At 38.3% G+C, this 22198-nt stretch overlaps 1 protein-coding gene across 1 annotated transcript in view; it reads left to right on the top strand.

The window, feature by feature from the left end:
* CDK19 (cyclin dependent kinase 19) overlaps positions 1-22198 on the top strand; it is a 128031-nt gene that overhangs the window by 3729 nt on the left and 102104 nt on the right. Inside the window, exon 2 of the mRNA XM_034060622.1 lies at positions 16571-16646. Within this exon, the coding sequence (XP_033916513.1) occupies positions 16571-16646 (76 nt within the window). The remainder of the gene's footprint in view (positions 1-16570; positions 16647-22198) is intronic.

Genomic DNA, 22198 nt, shown 5'->3' with positions numbered 1-22198 from the left:
CAGCATTTTTTTCCAGTCACAGTTAGGAAAATGTTCCTCTTGATCTCTCCTCATGAAATTCCTTGTGGCTTCTTTGATCACAGTTTAAGTCACAATGTTGTGCTTAGCTGTTTCATTTCCTGTATCTCCTTATATGAGGCAATGAAGTAAGTGTTGGAAAATCTATTTGTTTGATGCACATGCATGAATTATTTCTATTTACTCTTCTGGAAAGATTAATCTGTCAGTCCAGGCCACTACAGAGTATTTCTGTTCCTTGACCAGGATGTCAGCTCACCTGCAGGATGTTTGAATGAGTCAGCAAGCTGAAAAGATACTGCTGTTGGCTAGTGAGGAGTGCACAAGGAATAATGGGATGCACGAGTCAAACAGAAAATAGGCCACTCTGTTCCTAGTTCTGTAGCAGAAACAGCAGATGTAACACTTGCAAAAGCTGAAATCTTCATGTGAATAATACCTTTCCAGTTATTGCTGCTTCTGCTTACCTTTCAACAAACAGCTGAGCTGACTGCTTTCTCTCACACCATGGCTATGTGGTATCTTTCTTTGACTCACACCTGGGATTTGGTTTATTTAAATAAAATTGCTTTTTTTTCCCCTTTCCAAGTAACTATGTAGGTAATACTTTTAATATGTATATTTCAAAGTGCCTTTTAAAAAGCAGGTATGTGCTTTTTAATGTTGTTATGGGGGGAATGACAGATGTACTGAGTGACCAGCTTCCAAGATGATGGAAGAGGCAGGAACTGTACCCTGGGCAACTCTCAGGCTCCTCTCCTTCTCAGCAGCTGGTGCTGCCCTGGCAGAGCCTCCTGGCCTGTTATCCTTTGGCAAGTATGAAAGGTCTGGCACTGCCCTGTGTTGTACAATGTATCAGCTGAATGAAGTGTGTAGGTTTATATGCTAGAATGGTAATACACTTAATTAAAAGAAAAAAAAAGAAAGATTATTTGTAACCGTTTGAAAGATACAAATACATTAATAGTGAAGTAATCTGACAAGAGAATTGGTATAAACCAGACTTCACCTTAGCTGCCAAATAAGGAATTTCCTTTTGGAAATTGGGCAATAGTAACGCAGGTTGGAAAAACATCACTGTGAAGTACAGGCATAAGAGGAGGGAGACATATGAAATCTTCTTTCTCCCTTTTGCCTCCAGTTTTTGAGTACTAAAAGCTTCCAACTGAAGAGGAGGGTCTGCTTTCCTCCTTGGATTAATACCGGTGTGCAGAAGCATTAATGTAAAGTTCCTAATGCAGATTTGAAGTGCTTTGAACATCTAAGTCCACACATGAGTTGAGTGAAAGTTAGAGCATGGGAAGAGAAATGAAAATGAAGTACATAGCCAAGGCAATTGTATCACCTGACCTAGGAATGCTGACTGTGGGCCTGGCCATGTAAGCTTTTGCTCGTTTTGGGGTTTTTGTTTGATGAATCTTATTTTTTTTGGAGCAGAAGTGGAAAAATATTGATTAAATGAGAAAAAGTAGTGTACTGTGAGGCATTGGAAAAAACAGGCTTTCTCCAGGGGTAATTTGTTATGGTTGGGGTTTCTGCTAATACCATTAGGTTGTTCAGAAGTTGCATCTGGTCAGACTTAAGGACTAAGATCACTGTGGTGGTAGAAAACTTGGAGTGTAGAACAGGCAAAGCTAATCTGCTTAATCTCCTGAATCAGTATCCATACAGCAGTAATTTGCGTACTCTTCTCTCCCGATTGTTCTACAGAACTAAAGTTACTGAAGTCATACAGCATGAGTTTGTCAGGAAATGAAACTTGCGCTCAAGTTGACTAAATGCTACAAATTAACAATGTTGGCCTAAAATCACAGGGGAATGGTTATGTGAGTACTGCTGTTACATTTACCGCTAAGAGGGAGGCAACTGATTGATGTGGCAAGGATTATACTCTCTTGAATGTGAAACTGGAGTGTACCAGTGCAAGTTCGTACTTGTAAGATATTTAAGATTCTATAATAATTTATGTATTTACATCTTATTTCCTCTGAGATTGTCTTGAATGTCAGTAATTTGAGTTTGGAGCTGTAGTTGCTGTTTACTAATGTGTTCCTGTGACAGGTTAAATTACAGAAATATTGGCCGAAGGCAGAAAGCAATGTATTTGATCCTGAACCTTTCTTTGCAGCAGAATCTTGGAGCATATTCTCCTGGAAGGCATGCTAGGGCACATGAAAAACAGCAAGGTGCTTGGTGACAGCCAGCAATGGCTTCACTGAGGGGAAATCCTGCCTGACCAATTTGGTGGCCTTCTATGATAGGGCTACGGAACTGATGGACAGGGGAAGAGCAGTTGGCGTCATCTACCTGGACTTGTGCAAAGCGTTCGACACTGTCCCATGCGACATCCTTGCCTCTAAATTAGAGAGACATGAATTTGATGGATGGACCACTCTGTGGGTAAAGAACTGGCTGGATGGCTGCACGCAAAGAGTTGTGGTCAATGGCTCAATGTCTAGATGGAGCCCAGTAATGAGTGGTGTCCCTCAGGGCTCGGTGTTGGGACCGATCTTGTTCAACGTCTTTGTTGGTGACATAGACAGTGGGATTGAGTGCGCCCTCAGCAAGTTTGCCAATGACACCAAGCTTTGTGGTTCAGTTGATATGCTGGAGGGAAGGAATGCCATCCAGAGGGACCTTGACACGCTTGTGAGGTGGGCTGATGCCAACCTCATGAAGTTTAACCCTGCCAAGTGCAAGGTCCTACACCTGGGTCGGAGCAATCCCAGGCACAGCTACAGGTTGGGCAGAGAAGAGATTCAGGGCAGCCCTGTGGAGAAGGACTTGGGGGTGTTGGTTGATGAAAAACTGAACATGAGCCAGCTTCAGTGTGCTCTTGCAGCCCAGAAAGCCAACTGTATTCTGGGCTGCATCAAAAGGAGCGTGACCAGCAGGTCAAAGGAGGTGATCCTCTACTCTGCTCCTGTGAGACCTCACTTGGAGTATTCTGTGCAGTTCTGGTTTCCTCAACATGAAAAGGACATGGAAGTGTTAGAACAAGTCCAGAGGAGGGCCACGAGGATGATCAGGGAACTGGAGCATCTCCCATATGAAGACATGCTGAGAAAGTTGGGGCTGTTCAGCCTGGAGAAGAGAAGGCTGCGTGGAGAGCTCATAGTAGCCTTCCAGTATCTGAAGGGGACCTGTAGGGATGCTGGGGAGGGACTCTTCATTAGGGACTGTAGTGACAGGACAAGGGATAACAGGTTAAAACTTAAACAGGGGGAGTTTAGATTAGATACAAGGAAGAAATTCTTTCCTGTTAGGGTGGTGAGGCACTGGAATGGGTTGCCCAGGGAATTTGTGAAGGCTTCATCCCTGGCAGTGTTCAAGGCCAGGGTGGACAGAGCCTTGGGTACCATGATTTAGTGTGGGGTGTCTTTGCCCATGGCAGGGGGCTTGGAACTGGATGATCTTAAGGTCCTTTCCAACCCTAACTATTCTATGATTCTATGAAAGTCTCTATTAGTGATGGTGTCTGAAGAGCTGCTTTTTTTTCCTGCTTTCTTTTTTTTTTTTTCTTGATGAACCTTACTATCTTGAGGAATGTAAAATGGCTGAAGGTGTTCAGGCTTCACTATAATGTCTCAATAGTTAAGTAAACCTAAATACTAGATAAACCTGCAAATCCTGAATACACTTGTTACCACTGAGCGCTTGTGTGTGAGGAGTAGCAGAACTAACCCAAACCTGTCTAACTAGTTGCCTGCAATGCATTCTAATGAAAATACCCAATCTAGGAACAGATCATTAGTATTTCGTAACTGTGCTTTACTGAGAGCTGCTAATGCAACTATAGTATGGCTTTGCTTCCTACCCAAGAGGATAGTGCAAGTGGTGATTGAGTAATCTTTGTGCTTCTCACAGACTCTTGCTTACGATCTATCCCATAGCTGTTTTGTCCTTTCTTCTGTTACTCTCCCTGAAACTGAGTGCAGAAATAAACCCCATAGCCTTTCAGAAAGAAAATGCATTCAGCTGGTATTTTGTCTGCTACTGTGGCAAACACAAAGGTATTGTGGTGGTGGTAGGAGTTTGAGAAGAAAGGAGGTGAGTGTGGGCGATGAAATGTAAAAGAGGTTACATTTGAGAGGGAATCAGATAAAACTTTTTGCCAACCTTGCAGAGGAAGACTTGTGTAAATTAGCCCATAATAAGCTGTGAGGTAAAACCTCTCAAGATTTAGTGTTTTTTGGTTTTGTTTTTTTTTTAAGAGATGAAGAGGTTAAGAAGTTTCCTGTTACAGAGTGAGGGGGTTAAGATTTTTCCAATAGTGCTGCAGGAAAAGGAAGTAAGAGCCTGAGGGGGAAGGAGAGAGTTTTTTTTTGCCCCCCACTTGGTAAGAGGGTGCAAAGCAAGGTAGAACAGGGGCTAGATCATAAGTGAAATACTTCTCATGTGAACTATTTGACACAAATTTAGCATCTTGGTGTACTTCTGGGTCATCTAATCTGTTGTATTGTAGGTAGAAGTGTTGTTTCATTCACAAATTCATGTTCAAGATGAATATTTTCACATCATGCATGATTTAAAAGCAAAAAAACCCAACAAAAACCCCCAAGTGCCAGAAAATAGCATCATTCAGAATGCTACAGTTGTGTTTGCATAAGTAACCAGGATTTCTGTGGAATGTTCTAACCAAATTTCACTAAAGATTTGTTAGAAACATTAAATTTCCCCATATCTTTTGAAAATACCTACTGAAATGGTGTGTTTGCATCTTCTGTGGACTTAATCAAACTCATGATTTGCATAGATGCCTTCTGACCCAAGTCTTTCTCCTCTATTTTTAACTGCCAAATTCTGTGTTCTGAAATAAGATTCTGTTTGCATGTGTTCACTGCTGCTTAATGTATGGTTCAGGAAATGATGTGGTCTATGGGTATGATCAGGGAAGGGATTATTCGTAGAAGTGTTTGGCAGATTTTACATGTGGCTTCCAAAGATACGTTGTTTCTTGAGCTTCTTTGCTGGCATTTGAGAACTGAAACTGGCTGCAACTTTTTATTCCCTTTTACTGAAATAAAGTATTAGAACTTAAAAAAGATTTATTTGTTTCAATAACAGCAGGAATGCTGAAACTGGTCCAGGACAACTGCTTTTAGGATAAATTGGCTAACTCAACATGAGACTTTAGGAAATGAAGAACAGTTCTTGTTCTACTTGTATAGCAAATACAAAAACTGACAAGTCTGTTTTGACTTAAAAGTGTCATGCATCTAGATAATTTAGGTTTATAAAAGATCTTCCAGCTCTGGGGACTTCTTTACATGCATCACCTGACTGTAGGTTATATGGCTGACATATAAAAATGCTACTTGTGATGATATTAGAAATGATTATGCCTCTTGTGAACTTCAGCTATCTCAACAGTTTCAAGAAGAAAAAATACAGCAAACCTTTTAAATCAAAATCAGCTGTTAACAAAAGCCCGTGAAAGTCTTCAACAGATACTTAACTTCTGTATCTTAATTTCTTATTAACATGTTCTTAGCCTTGTCTGTGGGAGCACAATTCTTTCATTTGGCAGTGGGATTTTTTTTTTGAGAATTTATGAAATATTAGTGTATTTAATAAGACTGTCTGAAAGCAAAGGAATGTTTTAGAAATAACATTAACTCACCTTTGCAAAATTGCTGTCTTTAAGTGTGGGTTGGGTTTTTTGATTGGTGTAGGTTTTTGTGGGTGGTGGGCTTTTTGTTTGTTTTGATTTTTTTTTTTTTAAATTAGAACGCAGAAATTACCTTTGTGGTTGTGAGAAAGGTTGGAAGAGATGAGATTACTGCTGTAGTACATCTCTGAATGGCATTATTCATGTTTGCTTCTGCCTTTCCTCGGATTAGCAGTTTTAAATAAATATTTTCAGATGAGGCTATGCATAACTGCTTGTTTCTTCCTCAATTGTCATCTGTTTTCTGCAGAGTTCATGATCTTGAAATATCTAGGGTTATTAATCCTGTAGATGGAGCCACACTGACCTCAGACTTTCCAATAGGCAAAGCAACAGCTATAGATTCCTGCCTGTGCTTCCTGTGAGTACTGGATTGCTTGCTTAAGGATAAGGGTTCTGGGCTAACAAAGAGCACAGATAGGAACTGGGGACAGTCTCAGATAGTATGGCTTCAAACATGTGTTGCCATAAATTTAGTCTTGTGTGATACAATTATTTTTTTGTTCATCCTCTGCTGACTTCAGTAGAAGAGGCTGTTGATTTCATTTTATAGTCAAGTGAAAATAAGTGTTATAGGCAATTGACTTGGAGGCAGCAGCTGGATCTGCTGGAATTGACACTACATCCAGAGGTGTGTTTCCTTATTCTGAAGCAGTGTATCTGGTTTCCTCATGCATTAATTTCAGGAAGAGTAAATCCTTTTTATGTGGCCAGAAGGTTTCCTGCCTCTTTTGGCCCTCCTTTCTTATCCTGTCTTTACTAGAGCACTTGGAAGCATTCACACAGGTAATGCTGGGACTCTGCTCCAACTGCAGTTGTCCTTGTCTCTCCCATCTGTTTGGCATGTCATGGGGTCCAAGTGCCTGAAGAGATCTAATGATACAAAGGCCACTCATGTATGGAATTCTACCAGCATGAGATTTATCATTTCACTCCCCCAAGTAGTTTGTTTTGAGGGATGCTTTCTTCTTATCTCATGAATTCTGCATATTCAGCAGTGTTTAGAGAAAATTCTTACCCCTGTTAGTACTTCCATACGTTATCATACATTCATGCTAAGATACAACACCTTGCTTACTCAAAATGCCATGTTTATTGCTTTGGTTAATTATCATTAGTGCACCTGACAGTGGGTTTTAGCCTGTGTCTTTGAATGTGTCTATTCCTGGAACAGAGTTCCTGTATGAATTGTTGCTGTGTTCTCGAAGATGTTGTAGACTTGAAAGTTAGCTTTATTTTCATACCTTTTAATTAAAACCGCTCATTGAAGAGGATAACCAGTTGTTCCTTGAACAATTGGGAGCCCAATTCTGTCATGCTCCAAATAAGGAATAGAGGCGCACAAATTACAAAATTTAATTTGATATTCAGTTCTGAACAACCAAAAGACTTGTTACATGTTCAATGCAATTTATTCTACCTTTACCATGATTTCAGTGGTGGGGAAAAAATATCAGTGTAAAACTTTATCCAAGTGATGCTCTTAAACTGCAAAAGGAGATTAAGAGGAGTCTGTTCTGGCTATGGAGCATGCAGTTTTAAAGTTCAAAGGAAGTGGAACATGGCTTACATTCCCTAGGAACAGATATGATGATTGCTAAATAAAGACCTTGTTTATTGTTGGAAGGTAGGAAGACTCTGTTAGTGGCTGGAATAAAGACATCCATAACTTTGTGAAATCCTATTCACTTGACATTGCAATGAGGAAAAAAGTGGGGATCTTGATTACTAATTATATTTTTTTTAAAGTTTATTTTATTTATTATTTTCCCCCACCATTTCAGACTGAGTTCCATTAGACCTTGTGGTGACTCTGTAGCATTTGATTCTGGTCCTTATTTCTTCTTGCAAGGGTGTTTTTTCAACTCTGCAACTTTCCAGCTATAGCAAATGTACTCTGTCTCATTCTGCCTGTACAGAATGTTGGGTGTTGCTTGTTACTCATGATTTGGGTGCCAGCTTTTGTATCCAAAGGCTAGTTTGTTAACTAAAAATTACATCCACATTGTGTTGGTAAGCTTTCGTGTAGGTCTGGCCACAAGAACTGAAGATTTCACACCAGATCATTAGAGTTGGGTATTCTGAAGAAAAAGAACAGAAATTGCTTGACAGGTCTCTGATATATCTGGGTGGTCAACATACACTGTAGGAAGCATTTGATTATGTTATGAGCTAGGAAACAAAAAGTGAGTAATTGTGGTTTTTAGGACATTTTCCTTCTGATAGGTCTTGCATTCAGTATTTTTTTTTTTGGCTACAGGTGAACCTAATGTTTGATAATGGTTTAGAAAAAACATCTGCATTTGTTGTTTCAAACAGGTTCTTACCAAAAGGACCCCAAAGAAATACAGGCTTCCTAGTATTTGGTGACTTAATAGTAATTTCCTACCTTTTGAAGTTGCAGTACTTAGCCATTGAGAAAGGGATGTGGTGCACATTAAGCTGGACTGTGTACTTACAGTATGGTTGTACAGTATGGCTGTAGGATCTGTAGTTATAAAATGACTGAAAACAGCTAATGTTCTTGATGTTTGTAGTTAGTCACAAACATTCTTCTTATAAGTGATTTTATGAAGCAACTGGCAGATGCTTCTCTGGCATAGTCTAGATGACCATTTGTCTGTGGCCTTGGTACATAATTCACTGATAAGTAAACGTTTGTTTTATCTTTATTTCAGAGGTATTTTTTTTCTTGCTGCTGCTATTCCTTATTTTAAAGTAAAAAATCCTTGCATGCAGTATCCTTTCTGGAAGGGGAGGTATTTCCTTAATCTATTCATTATCTGTAATCAAGCCTGTCTATAAGATCGGGTACAGCTCTATCCCCTGCTTTAATGTAGCAAATGCTGGAAGAAATTACCTGGAGCAGCAGAATAATTTTACAGCTTTCAAGGTTTAATGCAAGCGCTTCAGTTTTTACCTTTATAAACAGGCTGTTAAGTCTGCTTATGCCAGTCTGTTATAAAATAAACTCATTCGTATGAATTTCACAGTTCTCAGTCACCTAGGATATTTTAGAGCCAGTCTAATTAAAGCAATGGCAGCAACCATGTGGCTGGTTGAAGTTCCATGAATCTTCAACAGTAGGTTTGGGGTGAGGGTGCACTGACTGAAGTTGTGTTCTCTTCTGTTGCAAATACAATTTTTTTTTGTTATTACAGTGCAAATTTTATCCCTAAATTTTAATAAGATTGAGGTTAGTGATTGCCAATGGTTTGATAATACAGAGATGTTAAAAATCTGTGGTTGTGACTGTGAAATAGTCTGAAACTGTTGCTAACAGTTAGGAGGTATCTGTGCTACAAAGATTTGCTTTTAATTTTCTGAATTAGAAACTACTGGAAAGAAGGAAGAGGACATAGTTAGGTTGTTTGTAATGGTTCTGAAATAGTTCCAATCTCCTTATGTTGCTATTAAGAGACCTGTACTTCCCACTCACAGTCTATTGAAATTATAGCTGGGTAGATTTTTCTTTTAATATCAGAAAATCTTAGCTCAGATTCAGTTTTGTCTTATTAATCAGCTGTCATCTCATACAGAAAGAACACATCACCTACAATAGGTAAAGATTGGATGGCTTTTTAAAAGTATTTATCATCTTTTCTGAAACTGTGGAAGCATATGATATGTGTTTAATGGCCAGTAGCTTAGCATCACTTTAAGAACTTGTCCTTTAACATGCACATTTCCTTCTGTTCATAGACTGGTTTACAGAGGAATAAATAAACAGAAGGGTAGTCATATCAGCTTTTAAAGGTACATCTGGGGATATTCTATATATAGTAGAACAAAATCTGACTATAGTTCACTTTTAAATATACAGTGATAACACTGTCAGTCTATTCATAATCTGATGCCAGTTGTGCTCTTAATATGATCTCCTTTATAGGGCTGGAACATGCCAGATTTTCCAGCAGGCTAAATTCTGTGTAGCTGCTGTGCTGCATGTTTCTTATACGTAATGGAAGTCAGATATTTTTAAGAAAAGGCTAATTGTTGTAATCAGTTCCTCTATATTTGAATGTCTCTGTCAATTTATAAACATTTATGGCAGACTTAATTTTAGAATGTTAATTTCAACCAACCAAATGTTCTCCTTTTTAATTGGAAGTTTTTAAACCAACAACAAAAAAATCACTGTTTTAAAAATTCACATATTATGAGTCCCGAGTTAGCCTTCTTTTGGGCATACATTTATGCAAGTACCTGACATTGGCAAGTGCATAACATTATCGGAAAATGGAGAAGGAAACTATGTGTGGCGTTCAGTGAATTTTGGAAAGAGTAACATTTAAAATGACACAAACTTGTCTGTTATTACTGCTGTGTTCAGACATTCCAGAAGGGCTTCAAGTGTGAACCTGAAGTCTTGAATGTAATGGTAGATTAAGTGCTGCCTTCTGGTGTTACTGTATGTATATGCTGAGGTAGCTGGTGTCATCTGAGTCTTTGAAGGGAGACCTAGCAGAGGTTAGCGGGTATCATCAGGCAATGGCACCTATGAGCTGTGTAGTAGTCAGGGCCCTTTTTGAAAATGGAGATTTTAAGGACTTTGTGAGACAAAAGGTTTAGAAACACAGTATGAAATGTAGAATATTGTTTTTATTCCATAGGGTGTTTTCCTTGTGTGTACCTGGATCAACCTTGGAGATTCTCTTTTCACTCCCGCTCTTTTGATATTGCATAGTAAAGACCAGCTTATTTGATTTGCTGCCTTGTTGCCACTCTCCAAGTTTACTTTTAGGTGTTGTTTCAGACAAAATGAAAAGTCAACTTTTAAAGACTGTATAGTCATTGCTTGCTAAGGAGGTTGGCTTCCTACCAAGAGGAAGAGGAAAGTCTAAGATCCTCTTTACTAAGAGGAAAGTCCAGGCCCAGGTTCGAGCAGATGACATGACAAATGTGTCTTTCTGTATGAGGAGTCAGTCCCTTCCCGTGCCCTACACATATGTGCTTTTCTGTTTGCAACACAATGTCCATGGACATGATTTCACCATAGCAGAATGAGGTAAAAGTCTTCTAGTTTCATCCATTTTTTTCATGCCAAAACCAGCCAAATATAAGTTGGGTATCCATGTCATATTGAACTTGTCTGGGACTGGGCTGTAGGAACAACTTGTCTCTGCTGTAGTGTTTTAGCAGAGCAGCAGACTGCTGCCCTTGAAGGTAAAGAAAGACAAACCTTTTAAAGGGCTAATGTGGTCATAGATTTATTTTAGATTTCTGCTTACTACACTTACTGTTTCACATTTTGAGTTTCCTATGTAGCCTCTCAAAATGAACTAATATATATGCATTGAAATGTAGCATGTGTACGGTTTTCTAGAAATAAATTAAGATCAACCTGTAGATTCCCACCTTCTGTCATTTGTGACTGGTTGCTGCATGGATGAGAAGGAGCTGGCTGAACTGCTGACTGGATAAGGCTTGATATGGTTTGAGGATAATGATAAAAGAAAATTACTTTCCTAGTCTGTTGAAGAACATGTACCCTAGTGACATCATGTGTGGATTTTTTTGATCTTGTAATTTGTTGGGCTTAGTGATTGTTTCTATATGCATAAAATACACTAAAGTATAGGAGCTCATCACTTTTTGAGGAAGGATTTAGGTCCCTTTTCCCAGTCATTCATAGACACTTCTGGTAATACTACTTTTGTGAAGGGCTGTGGCCATGTGCTAGGTGTAGAATTATATCTGTGAGCAACTTGCCTAAGTTAACCAGTGTTCAGTGTGATTAGTCTAGTGGCTTTGCTGCCATGTTTCAGGTACTATGGAGAGTTTTTCAGTTAACTTCTAGGTCCACTTCAGTGTCATGGTTTTTTGCCTTTTCTTTTTTTTTTTTTCTTTTTTTTTTTTTTTGGGGGGGTGGTTGTGGGGGAGTGGTGGCATGGGGAATAGTTTGTACTTCTTGTTCTTGATCTGCTAGTGATTAACTTTATGCTTCATGGAAACAATGGAACAAAGTGATTAGAGCATAACAAGATACCGGTATGAATGTTGTCCTTCCACTGTGTTTGAAGGACACTGAACTCAGTGTTCCCAGGCTTTGTCCTACAAAGTCACAAATGTTTAAATTCCGTTAGTGTTGCTTATAAGAGTGAATTGTTGCTTTCTGTTACTTTTTTCTGCCTAGGTGTTAGAATGCATTTATGGTGCACTTCATTTGTGTAAAAAAAACATGCACTTTAATCATTATTTATGATAGTGTGCACTTGTTAAATTTACACTGTCATGTTAATACCTGTATTAGCTGATGTGCTACAGATATAGCTTCCGTGTGATTGCAGTCTTTCAAGCCAGTTCCTTGAGGTACATAATTCTGAATTTGGGATGTATGTTAAAATATCTGTGAATTAAAGAGGGACTATCATTAAAAGTTTTAAAATTTGGATAATAGGGATAAAATAATAGTTTGAACCATGCACTATTTGCAAATCCTCCTTCTTATGGTGTTGGGCAAGTTGCTCCTAGTTTTCCATTGGCTTGATTATAAAGTAGTTTCTCATATGATGGGAAGCACTCTGAAGTACAATTGCAATAGTTAAGACATTTTAACTCCTTTGATATGTTTTAATTATTCAAAATCTTCTGAACTGTATCCTTCTAAAGAGAATTTGCTACTTTGTTGTTTTCAAAGCATTTGGAAAATGAAGGCTGCAGGCATTATCCAGAAAAAGTAATAATCATATTTTTGTTTTCTGCATTGAATACTGCAGTTGGATGTAATCCAGCTGACTTAATTTTTTTGGGGGGGCTAGAGGACAGAAATTTCCTCTGCACAGTACGAATTAAAATGTTAGCATTAACCTGAAGTATTGCAGAATGGAATATTTATTGGTGAGGGAGAAAAGATTCATTTCAAAGACCAAGTTACAGCCTTACACTGGTATGGTTTTTTTATAACAGAAGGATGTTCTCAGCTACTGCTGGTAGGCATGAGAAGCCTTCCATTTGGATACTGCCGATGGCAATCTAAATTAGAGAATCAGGAAGTTTTCAGGATGGGGATATCTCATATCAGCACTTTATTTTTTTGTAAGAAGTCCCTCTTGAAATAGCATGAATTATAATGCTTCTGAAACTGGAGCAATGTTGATTTTGATCTTTACCCCTAGTTTTGGATAAGTGAACTGGAAGTGTGGAGAAGGCCGGTGGTGGTGTGACATGGTACTTGTTTTATCAGGCAGATTCTTCTGCATAATTTTGAAAAGGTTTAATAAAGATTGTGAAGTTGCAGCCTCTTAAGGAATGGTGTTCCCTTTCAGTTCTGTTTTGCTGTGGTTTTCATCTCAGTTTCAGTGAGCACATTGCCACCGCTAGCTTGGGTTAGCTGTTTAATAGAACCTGCTTGATTACCCTGGGAGTGTTCAAGGTCAGGTGGGACAGAGCTTTGGGCAGCATGGTCTAGTGTGAGGTGTCCCTGCCCATGGGAAGGGGGTTGGAACTAAGTGATCTTAAGGTCCTTTCCAACCCTAACCATTCTCTGATTCTATGATTAAACCTTGGTCAGTGCCTCTTGCTCCATGCCCTCAGACAAACCTCCAGCAACAGGACTTTCAAGTTAGTTGGCCTGCTCCAAAGACAGTATTTCTGCGGACCAGATGAAAGTGATTATGGACACAAACCTTGATTCTCCTTGGCTATCCCTAGCATTGTGTTTCTTTTGCCTCATACCGGAGCTGTGTAGTTTGTTGTTGTTTGGGTTTGTTTTTTAAACTTGATCACGCTTGCTCTGCTCTCTAGTGAAAAATGTACTGCTATAGGATCTGTCAGAAAAGGATTATATGAGAACTTTCCTGCTGTATATATAATCTCTACAAGTTCTTGAAATGTGTTCAGAGTTTACTGGAGTTTTTCTGTATATTTGACATGAAGTAGAAATACTTCCCCCTGCCTCAAGCATTTTGCAAGAGCATAGGTCTTCAGGGAGTTAAATACTTTAATTACCTATCACACACACCATTTGACGTTATTTATTGATTTTTTACAAGTGTAAGTAGAGTGCCTATTTTTTCTTTTGGCCATTTAATACTATTTTATTGAGTAACCTGAATTGTGTATTTCATCAGATTTCATTGGCATTGAAATCTTAAATGTATTTCTTTCTTTCTTTCTCAAATTGTCTTGAGATTACTCTTAAGTAGGAAATATTTTTAGTTAAAATACCACTTGGTGAAAATCTTCTGGAAAGTACTTTAAACAGCTATTATATTTGCATAGTAAGAACAGTTAACTTTGGAAAAGTATTCATATAGACTTGCATTTCTGCCAAAGCAAGTAAATGGTATTTGCGTATTTAAAGGAGGCTATGTTTATGATTCCAAAGCTGTTGGAGGAAAAAAAATAAAAATTTGAGAGATCTAGAATATGATATCTTTGGAGTTCTTTATCTTTGATATGCATTTACTTCAGGTATTTTGTTATCCCCATTTTCACTCATTGTTCATAAACCCCAGTGTCCTTGAAGTACCTTGTGTGTAGCTCTAAGATTGTCATCCCTCCTCCCCCTCCCATGCTGTAATACCTTAAGTTGCTGGATTGTTTATTTTTTCAAGCATCTTTCATAATTTCTTGTTTGTATCTTAAAATCCTCTGTAGAGTGGCTAGCTGTTAAGTGATGGCGGACTTGCAGTGACAGGGGTGTTAAGCAGTGCTTTTGAAGGCAGTGTGTGCCAAATGGCATGCTCAGTCTCTGCAGTGACCTTTAGTCTGTGAAAGTCTGAGTAAAGTGGAGGGCTGAGTAACTGAATGCAATGCTTACATCTGTAGAACTAGTTCAAGGGTAGCTGTATTAGTGGGGTGGTGTGCTGAGTAAAGTAGGCATGCTAAAAGGAAGGGTATACTACAGTGTTGTAGTGACTACCTTGTTGGGGGATTCAGGATGGTATGTGTGGGGTTGCTTTGTACCATGTTGTTTTAAGCATGACTGTAGTTTAAAAGCCATGACCAGTTTTAAATGTCCAGAGTTGGTTTTGGTTCTGCAGACAGTATAATTTTGTCTTCACAGTCTCAGTGAGCAATCCAAATTGTGGAGGTAATACTTTGCAGTTTACATACTTCTGCATAGATAGCAGAACAGTGTATGAGAGAGGATGGGCATTTATTATTTACTCCTTAACATTTGAAATGGTTAATAAAATAAAACCAGTTTCTGTGAGATAAGATATGAACTGATTACCTGAAAAGTTACATGGTTTTTGGTTCTTCATCCACATCTTGAACCAAGTTCTTTTAAATGACTAATTCATGAAAATACAGGGCAGCCCCGTGGGGAGCAAAGAAGGAATTCAAATCACTGTATCAGTAGATTCTGGTGAATCCTTCTGCTTGGGAAGCTGATACGTATGCTTCTGAATTTACTCTTGAAAGTGTACTTGTTGAACTACTCTGGTACGGTGTTAATGCAGTATTTGGCCTAATTTTAGTGATGGTAACTTCTTTGGCTTTCTTTTGCCTTTGAAAAGTTTTGGGTGGTGGCCCTCTCTGCCTCAGTGCAGATTCAGAAGTTATATGCTGAAAATATTGCAATATGAAACTGCTTCATTCTAATTAGCATAGAGGAATAAGCCCCAGAACTTGGATTTCATAGATGGAACAGCTGCTGAGTGACTCCTACTTCTTCAGAGGTGGGTTTACTTTTTGCAAAAGTTGCAGTGCACTGAGTTTTTATGTGTAGTCAGAATACTTCTGGAATTTTTCTTGTTTTTTTTTTTTTTCCCTTCAAAAAACTTAGTGCAAAATGGGAGCCAAGCACAATGTTAACTATAGGTATGCTTTGTGGGTTTAGTTGCTATTAAAAATTATTGGGAATAATTATCACCTGTAGTCACTAAAACATGTGGACAGCTATAATTTCTGGTCGATCTCATCCTCTCCCCACATTCCTCCATTCAGCCACTTCACATCCAATGAATTTCAGAGTATTGGGGATCTGGAAGAGAGTGGGAAAAGAGGCTGGTGTTGCACAGGATACAGGCTTTTAAGTTAAAACCTTAGTGGCTGAAAAGAATTCAAGGTAACTTTTCAATGCAGCAGACCAAAATGGCTTGGGACTAGTGGAAGGGGAAACTGAAGTCTACCAGAAATGCCGTATGGAATTTGGGTGGGGGCCTGTGGTTTGTTTGCTTGTAATTAATGAGTTTGCAGGAGTCCATCAGTGCTGTGGGTATTAGTGCTTAACATCTATTGATGACAGGTGAATCCTGCAAAACTGTACTGTAAGCAGTAAACTGGTTACATTATATTGCAAGGGCTTCAAGATACTGCTTAATTTTCTTGTTCTGTTGGTCTTCTCTCTAGATCACTTCAAACTGTGATTATTTAATAGGATAGTACTATAATGTTCATGTTGAACATCATCATGCTCTCCATCTTTGTACTTCAGAGGACACAATTTCATACACCTTGAAGGGGTCTGTTGGTAGCCAGTGTTTATATAGTAAGAATAGTATTTCAGAAGTAAAAGTGGATTGACAGTGGATTGCAAAATTAAATAAGAACCTTGTGGTTCCTGGGTATTTCTATGAGATTCTTCCAGATGTGGCATACTACTGCATGGCTTTTTCATGGTAGTAGACAGTATCCTGGAATTTCAGGAAAACTATTCTTTGTAGACATATTTGCAGTTATCTGTATGCTTTCAGAAAGAAATGGCTATAGGTTAACAAAGTTTCTCTATGTTTGTTTGGAATTTTTTGAAGTGTGTGTTAAAAGGAAACTTGCTTTTAATAATATGTAATTTATGTGTAAAAACAGATCAGCTTTCAAGGCCTGGTGATTCAGACCAAATTGAAATAAATCATTAAACTTTTATTGACTATTGCCAGATGTCAGAGCTAAAGATTTTATTTTTTTCTATTTTTTTTTTTTTTTGTACAGAAAAGATGAAAAGGAATATGCACTGAAACAAATTGAAGGTACAGGAATATCCATGTCGGCCTGTAGAGAGATTGCAGTAAGTGTACATAAATGAAAGTATTTTACTGACATTATTATTCAACAAGTATTTTATTGTCTCTAGTTAAGTAATATAAAGGTTATCTAAATGTTTTCTTTAAGTATGCAAGCATGACAGTTATTCAAACATGACCTTTTCTTAAAATGCTTTCTCCAAATAATAATGGTTTGCTTTTTGGTTTTGTTTGTTTTACTGGAAAGATATAGGTAATACACCTCTTTCTGGTATAATTTTTGTTTATCTACTTTTATGTGTATGAGGAGTATACACGTGAACCTTTTAACTAAGATTTGTTTTTAAGAAGGGATGTTGTTAAAATAACTTGTGGGAAAAAGCTCTGAAAGATTACAACTGTCATCACAAGTCTTCTTGCTAATAGTGTTTTCTGTTTCAGACTAATGGTAGCTTACTCTTCTTTAGTACCTGAGAACAGTTTGCTTTCCTCATTCCTTGCTTGTTTTGTTAAGTAAAGAGAAATTTCATAGCAAGATAAAACCCAGTTTTGATTGTATTTTTATTACATGTGTCTTAGGTGAAAAAATGGATTCAGAAATTATATGCTTTTGAGCACATATATAGGCATGAATGCCTATAATTCCTTCTAAGTATATGAAGCAAATAATTTGATCTTTAAATATTTGTTTTATAACTGAAAATTGCATTACTATCAGTGCTGGAAAGTAAGTACAATTTTGTAATGCAAAAATTTCTTGCATTGCGAAAGTGCACTTGCTTGATGAAGTATTTACCTTGTTTTAATGCTGTCACTATGCTGAGGCCTGTTGAAATGTGTATTAAGATCATGCCTTAAGCTTTTTATAATCCAGTAGTGTTGCATTTAAATAGAGCATTTAGGCATGCAGTGGAATGTGAGGCATTAGAAACTCATGATGTTCATGAACTGAATAAACCACTATACCATGGTGTTTAGTGCCCATGGTAATTATGTGTGAAGAGACAGATAAAACTACTGTCCTTTTCAAGTGCTTGTCACTATAAGGTCAAGGTCACTTGTGGATTTGAGAGTTGCCTGCATTGCTGCCAGTCACTTTACACAAGGATCTGTGACCTTTTCGCTAATATTTCTGATTTTGGAAGAAATAAGTAATCCTCTTAATATCAGTACTAGATTATATTCTCATTACTATAAAGTCAGTTATGGCAACATTGAGGTTTTTGTTTCTTTGATTCTTGTCATTTGTTTTAAATTGTACTACTATGGAGATGATGTGTGGAATAATCTGAAGGAGACCTTCCTGTTGTCATAGTAGCACTGTGATATGTGGTATGGAGCTGGTTCTGTCATACCTGGACACAACATTGTGAGGAATTAGTGTGTATCAAATTATTTTTTTTATTTTGGATGATACATCATCACTTCAGTCTTAATTAAAAAAAAAATCAAGCAGACAAAACTTTTTTTTTCCTTGTTGTTTTTGATTGCTGGATCTTTGTGCAAAGTTCAGGACAGCCTGGGAAATTTCACAACTCCTGTGTAAGTTGCTTGAGTCTTCTGAATGGTTCTTCTTGTAATTCTTCCTTGAATGATGCTTTACTCTTCTTCAGGCTTTATTGTAAACCCCAATAACCTGAGATAATGTAGCAAACCACTGTTTGCCTCAGTGGAATTCGTGTTGATCAAATATTAGAAATGTGAAAAAGGTAAAGGTGAATTAGTTGAAAAAGAAATCTGAACTTTGTCATACAGAAGCAAGCAGAATTAGGTACAATTCCCATAAAGAGAAGCAGACTTATAATTAGTGCATTAATAATTAATCTTGTATTTAAAGGTTTAGATAGGTAATAGAGGGTAATGTTTAGTGATTACATAATTAGCCTGGAAAGAGGCCAGATTAAAATGCCATGACCAGTTCTTCTGACATTTAAGCCCCCATCCTACAGCCCTCACTGTCACTCTCCCAGCACCAAAAAACAAACCCCAAACCACACCCACATTCTGTAGAAGCTGAGAAAATGAGAGAAATTAAAGAAGTGGTTTTGTGTGTGTCTGTCTGTGTGTTCAGAATATTTTAATAATTTTGTAACCTGAAGATACTTGACAAAGAACATACCGCTGAACTAAAAGGCATTCAGTTTTGTAGTCCAAGATAATTTTGTGTGTAGTATTGCCTTGACAGTCAGAATAAGGTCTTCAGGCTAACTTTCCCTAAGAGAAAAGGCAAAGGACTCCTCTCTTTTGGTGTTACAGATCAAGTCGGTCTCTGTGCTTAGGATTTTGAAAAACTTTCTTTGATCACTACTAATATGACCTTTTCCTGAAAAGAGGCTTGTGTCAGTGAAAACATCATATGGGCTTCTCAGGCAAGTGATGATTACTTTCAACTGTGGGGTGATACCTGCTGAAAGAACCCATATTTCAGCCAACTCTGTCGTATTGATTATGAAAGAACTGCAAGGGATACTTATATATTAAAGAATTGGAGAGGAGGAGAAACTAATTTCTTCCTGGTAATTCAAGTTTATTCTGAAGATACTTAAAATTTCAACTATTTCTGTGTTTTTTTGCTACATGGCAGATTATTGCTTGGCTTAAGTAACAGTGTTTTTGAAGTGTAGTGCTGCAGAATATGAGTGAGAGTTATGAAATACGGAGTTTGCATTTTTACATGATTATTTTGTTAACAAATACGACACCTCTTTCAGCTCAAGACTTGTATTAGCTTATTGTGGAATGAGCGATGGTTCCAAATTATTGCTTGAACAGCAGGATGGCATTTCTGATTCTTTTTGTAAAGTGAGGAAAAATATTTTTGTGAATTCTTAAAGCACTTTATAGACAAGGTGGCTCTAGGAATTTGCAAGGTAGTTTAAAGGTACATTGGAAGCCTATGCAACAGAAGAGCATGTGATTGTGCTGCTGGGTGTTAGGTCAAGGAACTAGATTTCTTGATGCAGAATGAACTTTTCTGTATCCTTTGATATGGAATAAGGAAACTGAGGAGTTGAACATAATTGAATGTGTGAAGGTAGGGAAGGATAAGAAACTGGATTTAGAAATAATCCAGTGCATGTTTTGTGTAAGTTTTTTCTTCATTATGTTGAAAATGTAGCTTAAGTACTTTATGGGGGAAGGTAAGACTTTTATTCAGTTCTGCTGCCTTTGTGTTTTATTCTTTGCTCCTTAACCTTATTAGAGTAGGCTTCTTGGAAGAAGAGTGAGTGGAGCCAGAGCAAACAGACCTGAGGGGTATTATTTGTTAGGGCTGTTTTCTTCTATGGAGTATCTTGGCCATCATCTGTTATGGACCAATAGCTGTAACTTTAAAAGTTTGTGAACAGCTAACAGTAATGGAATTTTGTATTTGTTTATCAAAATCACTAGAGTAATAGAACTTTATCTGAGGTTTCTTGTCCCAAAGGCTTTACTTCCTGTGAGAGGATTATGCTGGTTACTTCAAGTATTTTGCTTTCTACAGTGAAGAGACTATCAAGTTCTGATTGTGGATTTTTGGAAAGCTGAGACAGAGAAAGAAAAATATAACCCTTTTCTTAATCAGTGCTGTTCTCTGTCTGCTTTTAAAATACCTGGGTATGTAGCCTGTCCCTGAGCTTGGAAGAACTTCAGTGCAGTTGTTTCTAATGGTGCAAGAAAAGCGCAGTCTCATTGTGTTAATAAAAGGAGAGCAGAAAAAGGCAGTAAAATGTTTTTGCTTGATTTTTTTTATTTTTTTTTTATTTAAATAAAGAAATTTAGTGGCTGATTTGGACAGTGGATTTTAGGTTTCTGCTGCTGGACTGCACACTGTGGCTGTCTCCATTGGAACTTATGTTATTGGCTAAGTCACATCCAGAACTTGTGATTATCTGTTGCTTTTCACATAAGGAACTGCAGAAACCAAAGGCTGAACAGTAGTAGAGATTAATCTGTAAGTCCTTGCTGTCTCTTAACAACTTGAAGAGTTACAGTATGATTATTATTATTGACTTATTTGGTTGAGATGGTGTAGTTTAGGATATTAAGTGAAGGGAGCATGTCAGAAAGCAGGATCACAAACCTGGACTTCAGGAAAGCAGACTTCAAGATATCTGCTTGGAAGAATCCTATGAGATTCAACCCTGGAGAAAAGAGGGATCCAGGAGAGCTTGTTGATATTCAAGGATCACCATGTCCAAACCCAAGTTCCACCCCAACAAACAGGAAAGCAAGCAAGGCAGCAGGAGACCTGCATGGATGAACAACAAGCTCCTTTTTGAACTCTGACATAAAAAGGAATCATACATGAGTTGGAATCAGGGATCGGCAACACAAGGGAAATATAGAGTTGCTGTTTGATTCTGCAAGAATAGGAGCTAAGAAAGCCAAGGCTGGTCTGGAGTTATCTGTCAAGAGACTTGAAGGGCAGCAAGAAAGGATTTTATAAGTACATAAACAGCAAAAGTAAGACTAAAGAAAATGTGAGCTTGCTGCTGAATGGGAACAAATTATATGGAAAAGTTCAAGGTACTCAGTAACTTTTGCTTCAGCCTTTACCAGTAAGACTAGCCTTCAGGAATCTCATGCTCCTGAGACCAGAGGGCAAGTCAAGCAAGGAAGATGTACCTTTGGTGGAGGAGGACCAGGTTAGGGAGCACTCACGCTAGACATACATGAGTCTGTGGCACCTGATGGGTTGCACCCGCAAATGCTGAGGAAGCTACTTGGATGTCATTACGGGACCACTCTCAATTATCTTTGGAAGATCATGGTGACCGGAAGAGGTTCCTGAGGAATGGAAGAGAGCCAGTATCATTTCTGTTTCCAAGAAAGGGGATCAGGGGAACTACTGGTTGGTCAGCCATACTGCAGTTGCTGGGAGGATGATGAAGAAAATCCTTATGGAAACACACAGAGGACAAGAAGATGATTTGGAGTAGTCAGCATGGATTTACAAAGGGGAAATCATCCTTGACCAGCCTAATAAATCTTCTATGATAAGATGAACTGCTTGGTGAATAAGGAGAATGATGCAGATGCTGTTTATTTTATCAAGGCTTTTGGTGTTGTCTCCTGTAACATTCTCACAGACAAGTTAGCAAAGTACATGTTGCATAAGTGGAAAATAAGGTGGACTGAAAACTGGCTGAACAGCTGGGCCCAGAGGTTTGTGATCAGTGGTGCGAAGTCCATTTGGAGACAAGTCACTAGTAGTGAAGGTAGGCTGAGAAAGTTGGGGCTGTTCAGCCTGGAGAAGAGAAGGCTGCTTGGAGACCTCATAGCAGCCTTCCAGTATCTGAAGGGGGCCTACAGGGATGCTGGTGAGGGACTCTTCATTAGGGACTGTAGTGATAGGGCAAGGGGTAATGGGTTAAAACTTAAACAGGGGAAGTTTAGATTGGATATAAGGAAGAAATTCTTTCCTGTTAGGGTGGTGAGGTACTGGAATGGGTTGCCCAGGGAAGTTGTGAATGCTCCATCCCTGGCAGTGTTCAAGGCCAGGTTGGATGAAGCCTTGGGTGAGACGGTTTAGTGTTACATTTTCCTGCCCATGGCAGGGGGATTGGAACTAGATGATCTTAAGGTCCTTTCCAACCCTAACTATTCTACGATT

Source organism: Melopsittacus undulatus, chromosome 3 (assembly GCF_012275295.1).
Source record: "Melopsittacus undulatus isolate bMelUnd1 chromosome 3, bMelUnd1.mat.Z, whole genome shotgun sequence".
NCBI classification, from domain to species: Eukaryota; Metazoa; Chordata; class Aves; order Psittaciformes; family Psittaculidae; genus Melopsittacus; species Melopsittacus undulatus.
Note: the sequence above shows the minus strand (reverse complement) of the source record. Positions and strands in the feature narration are given on the sequence as shown.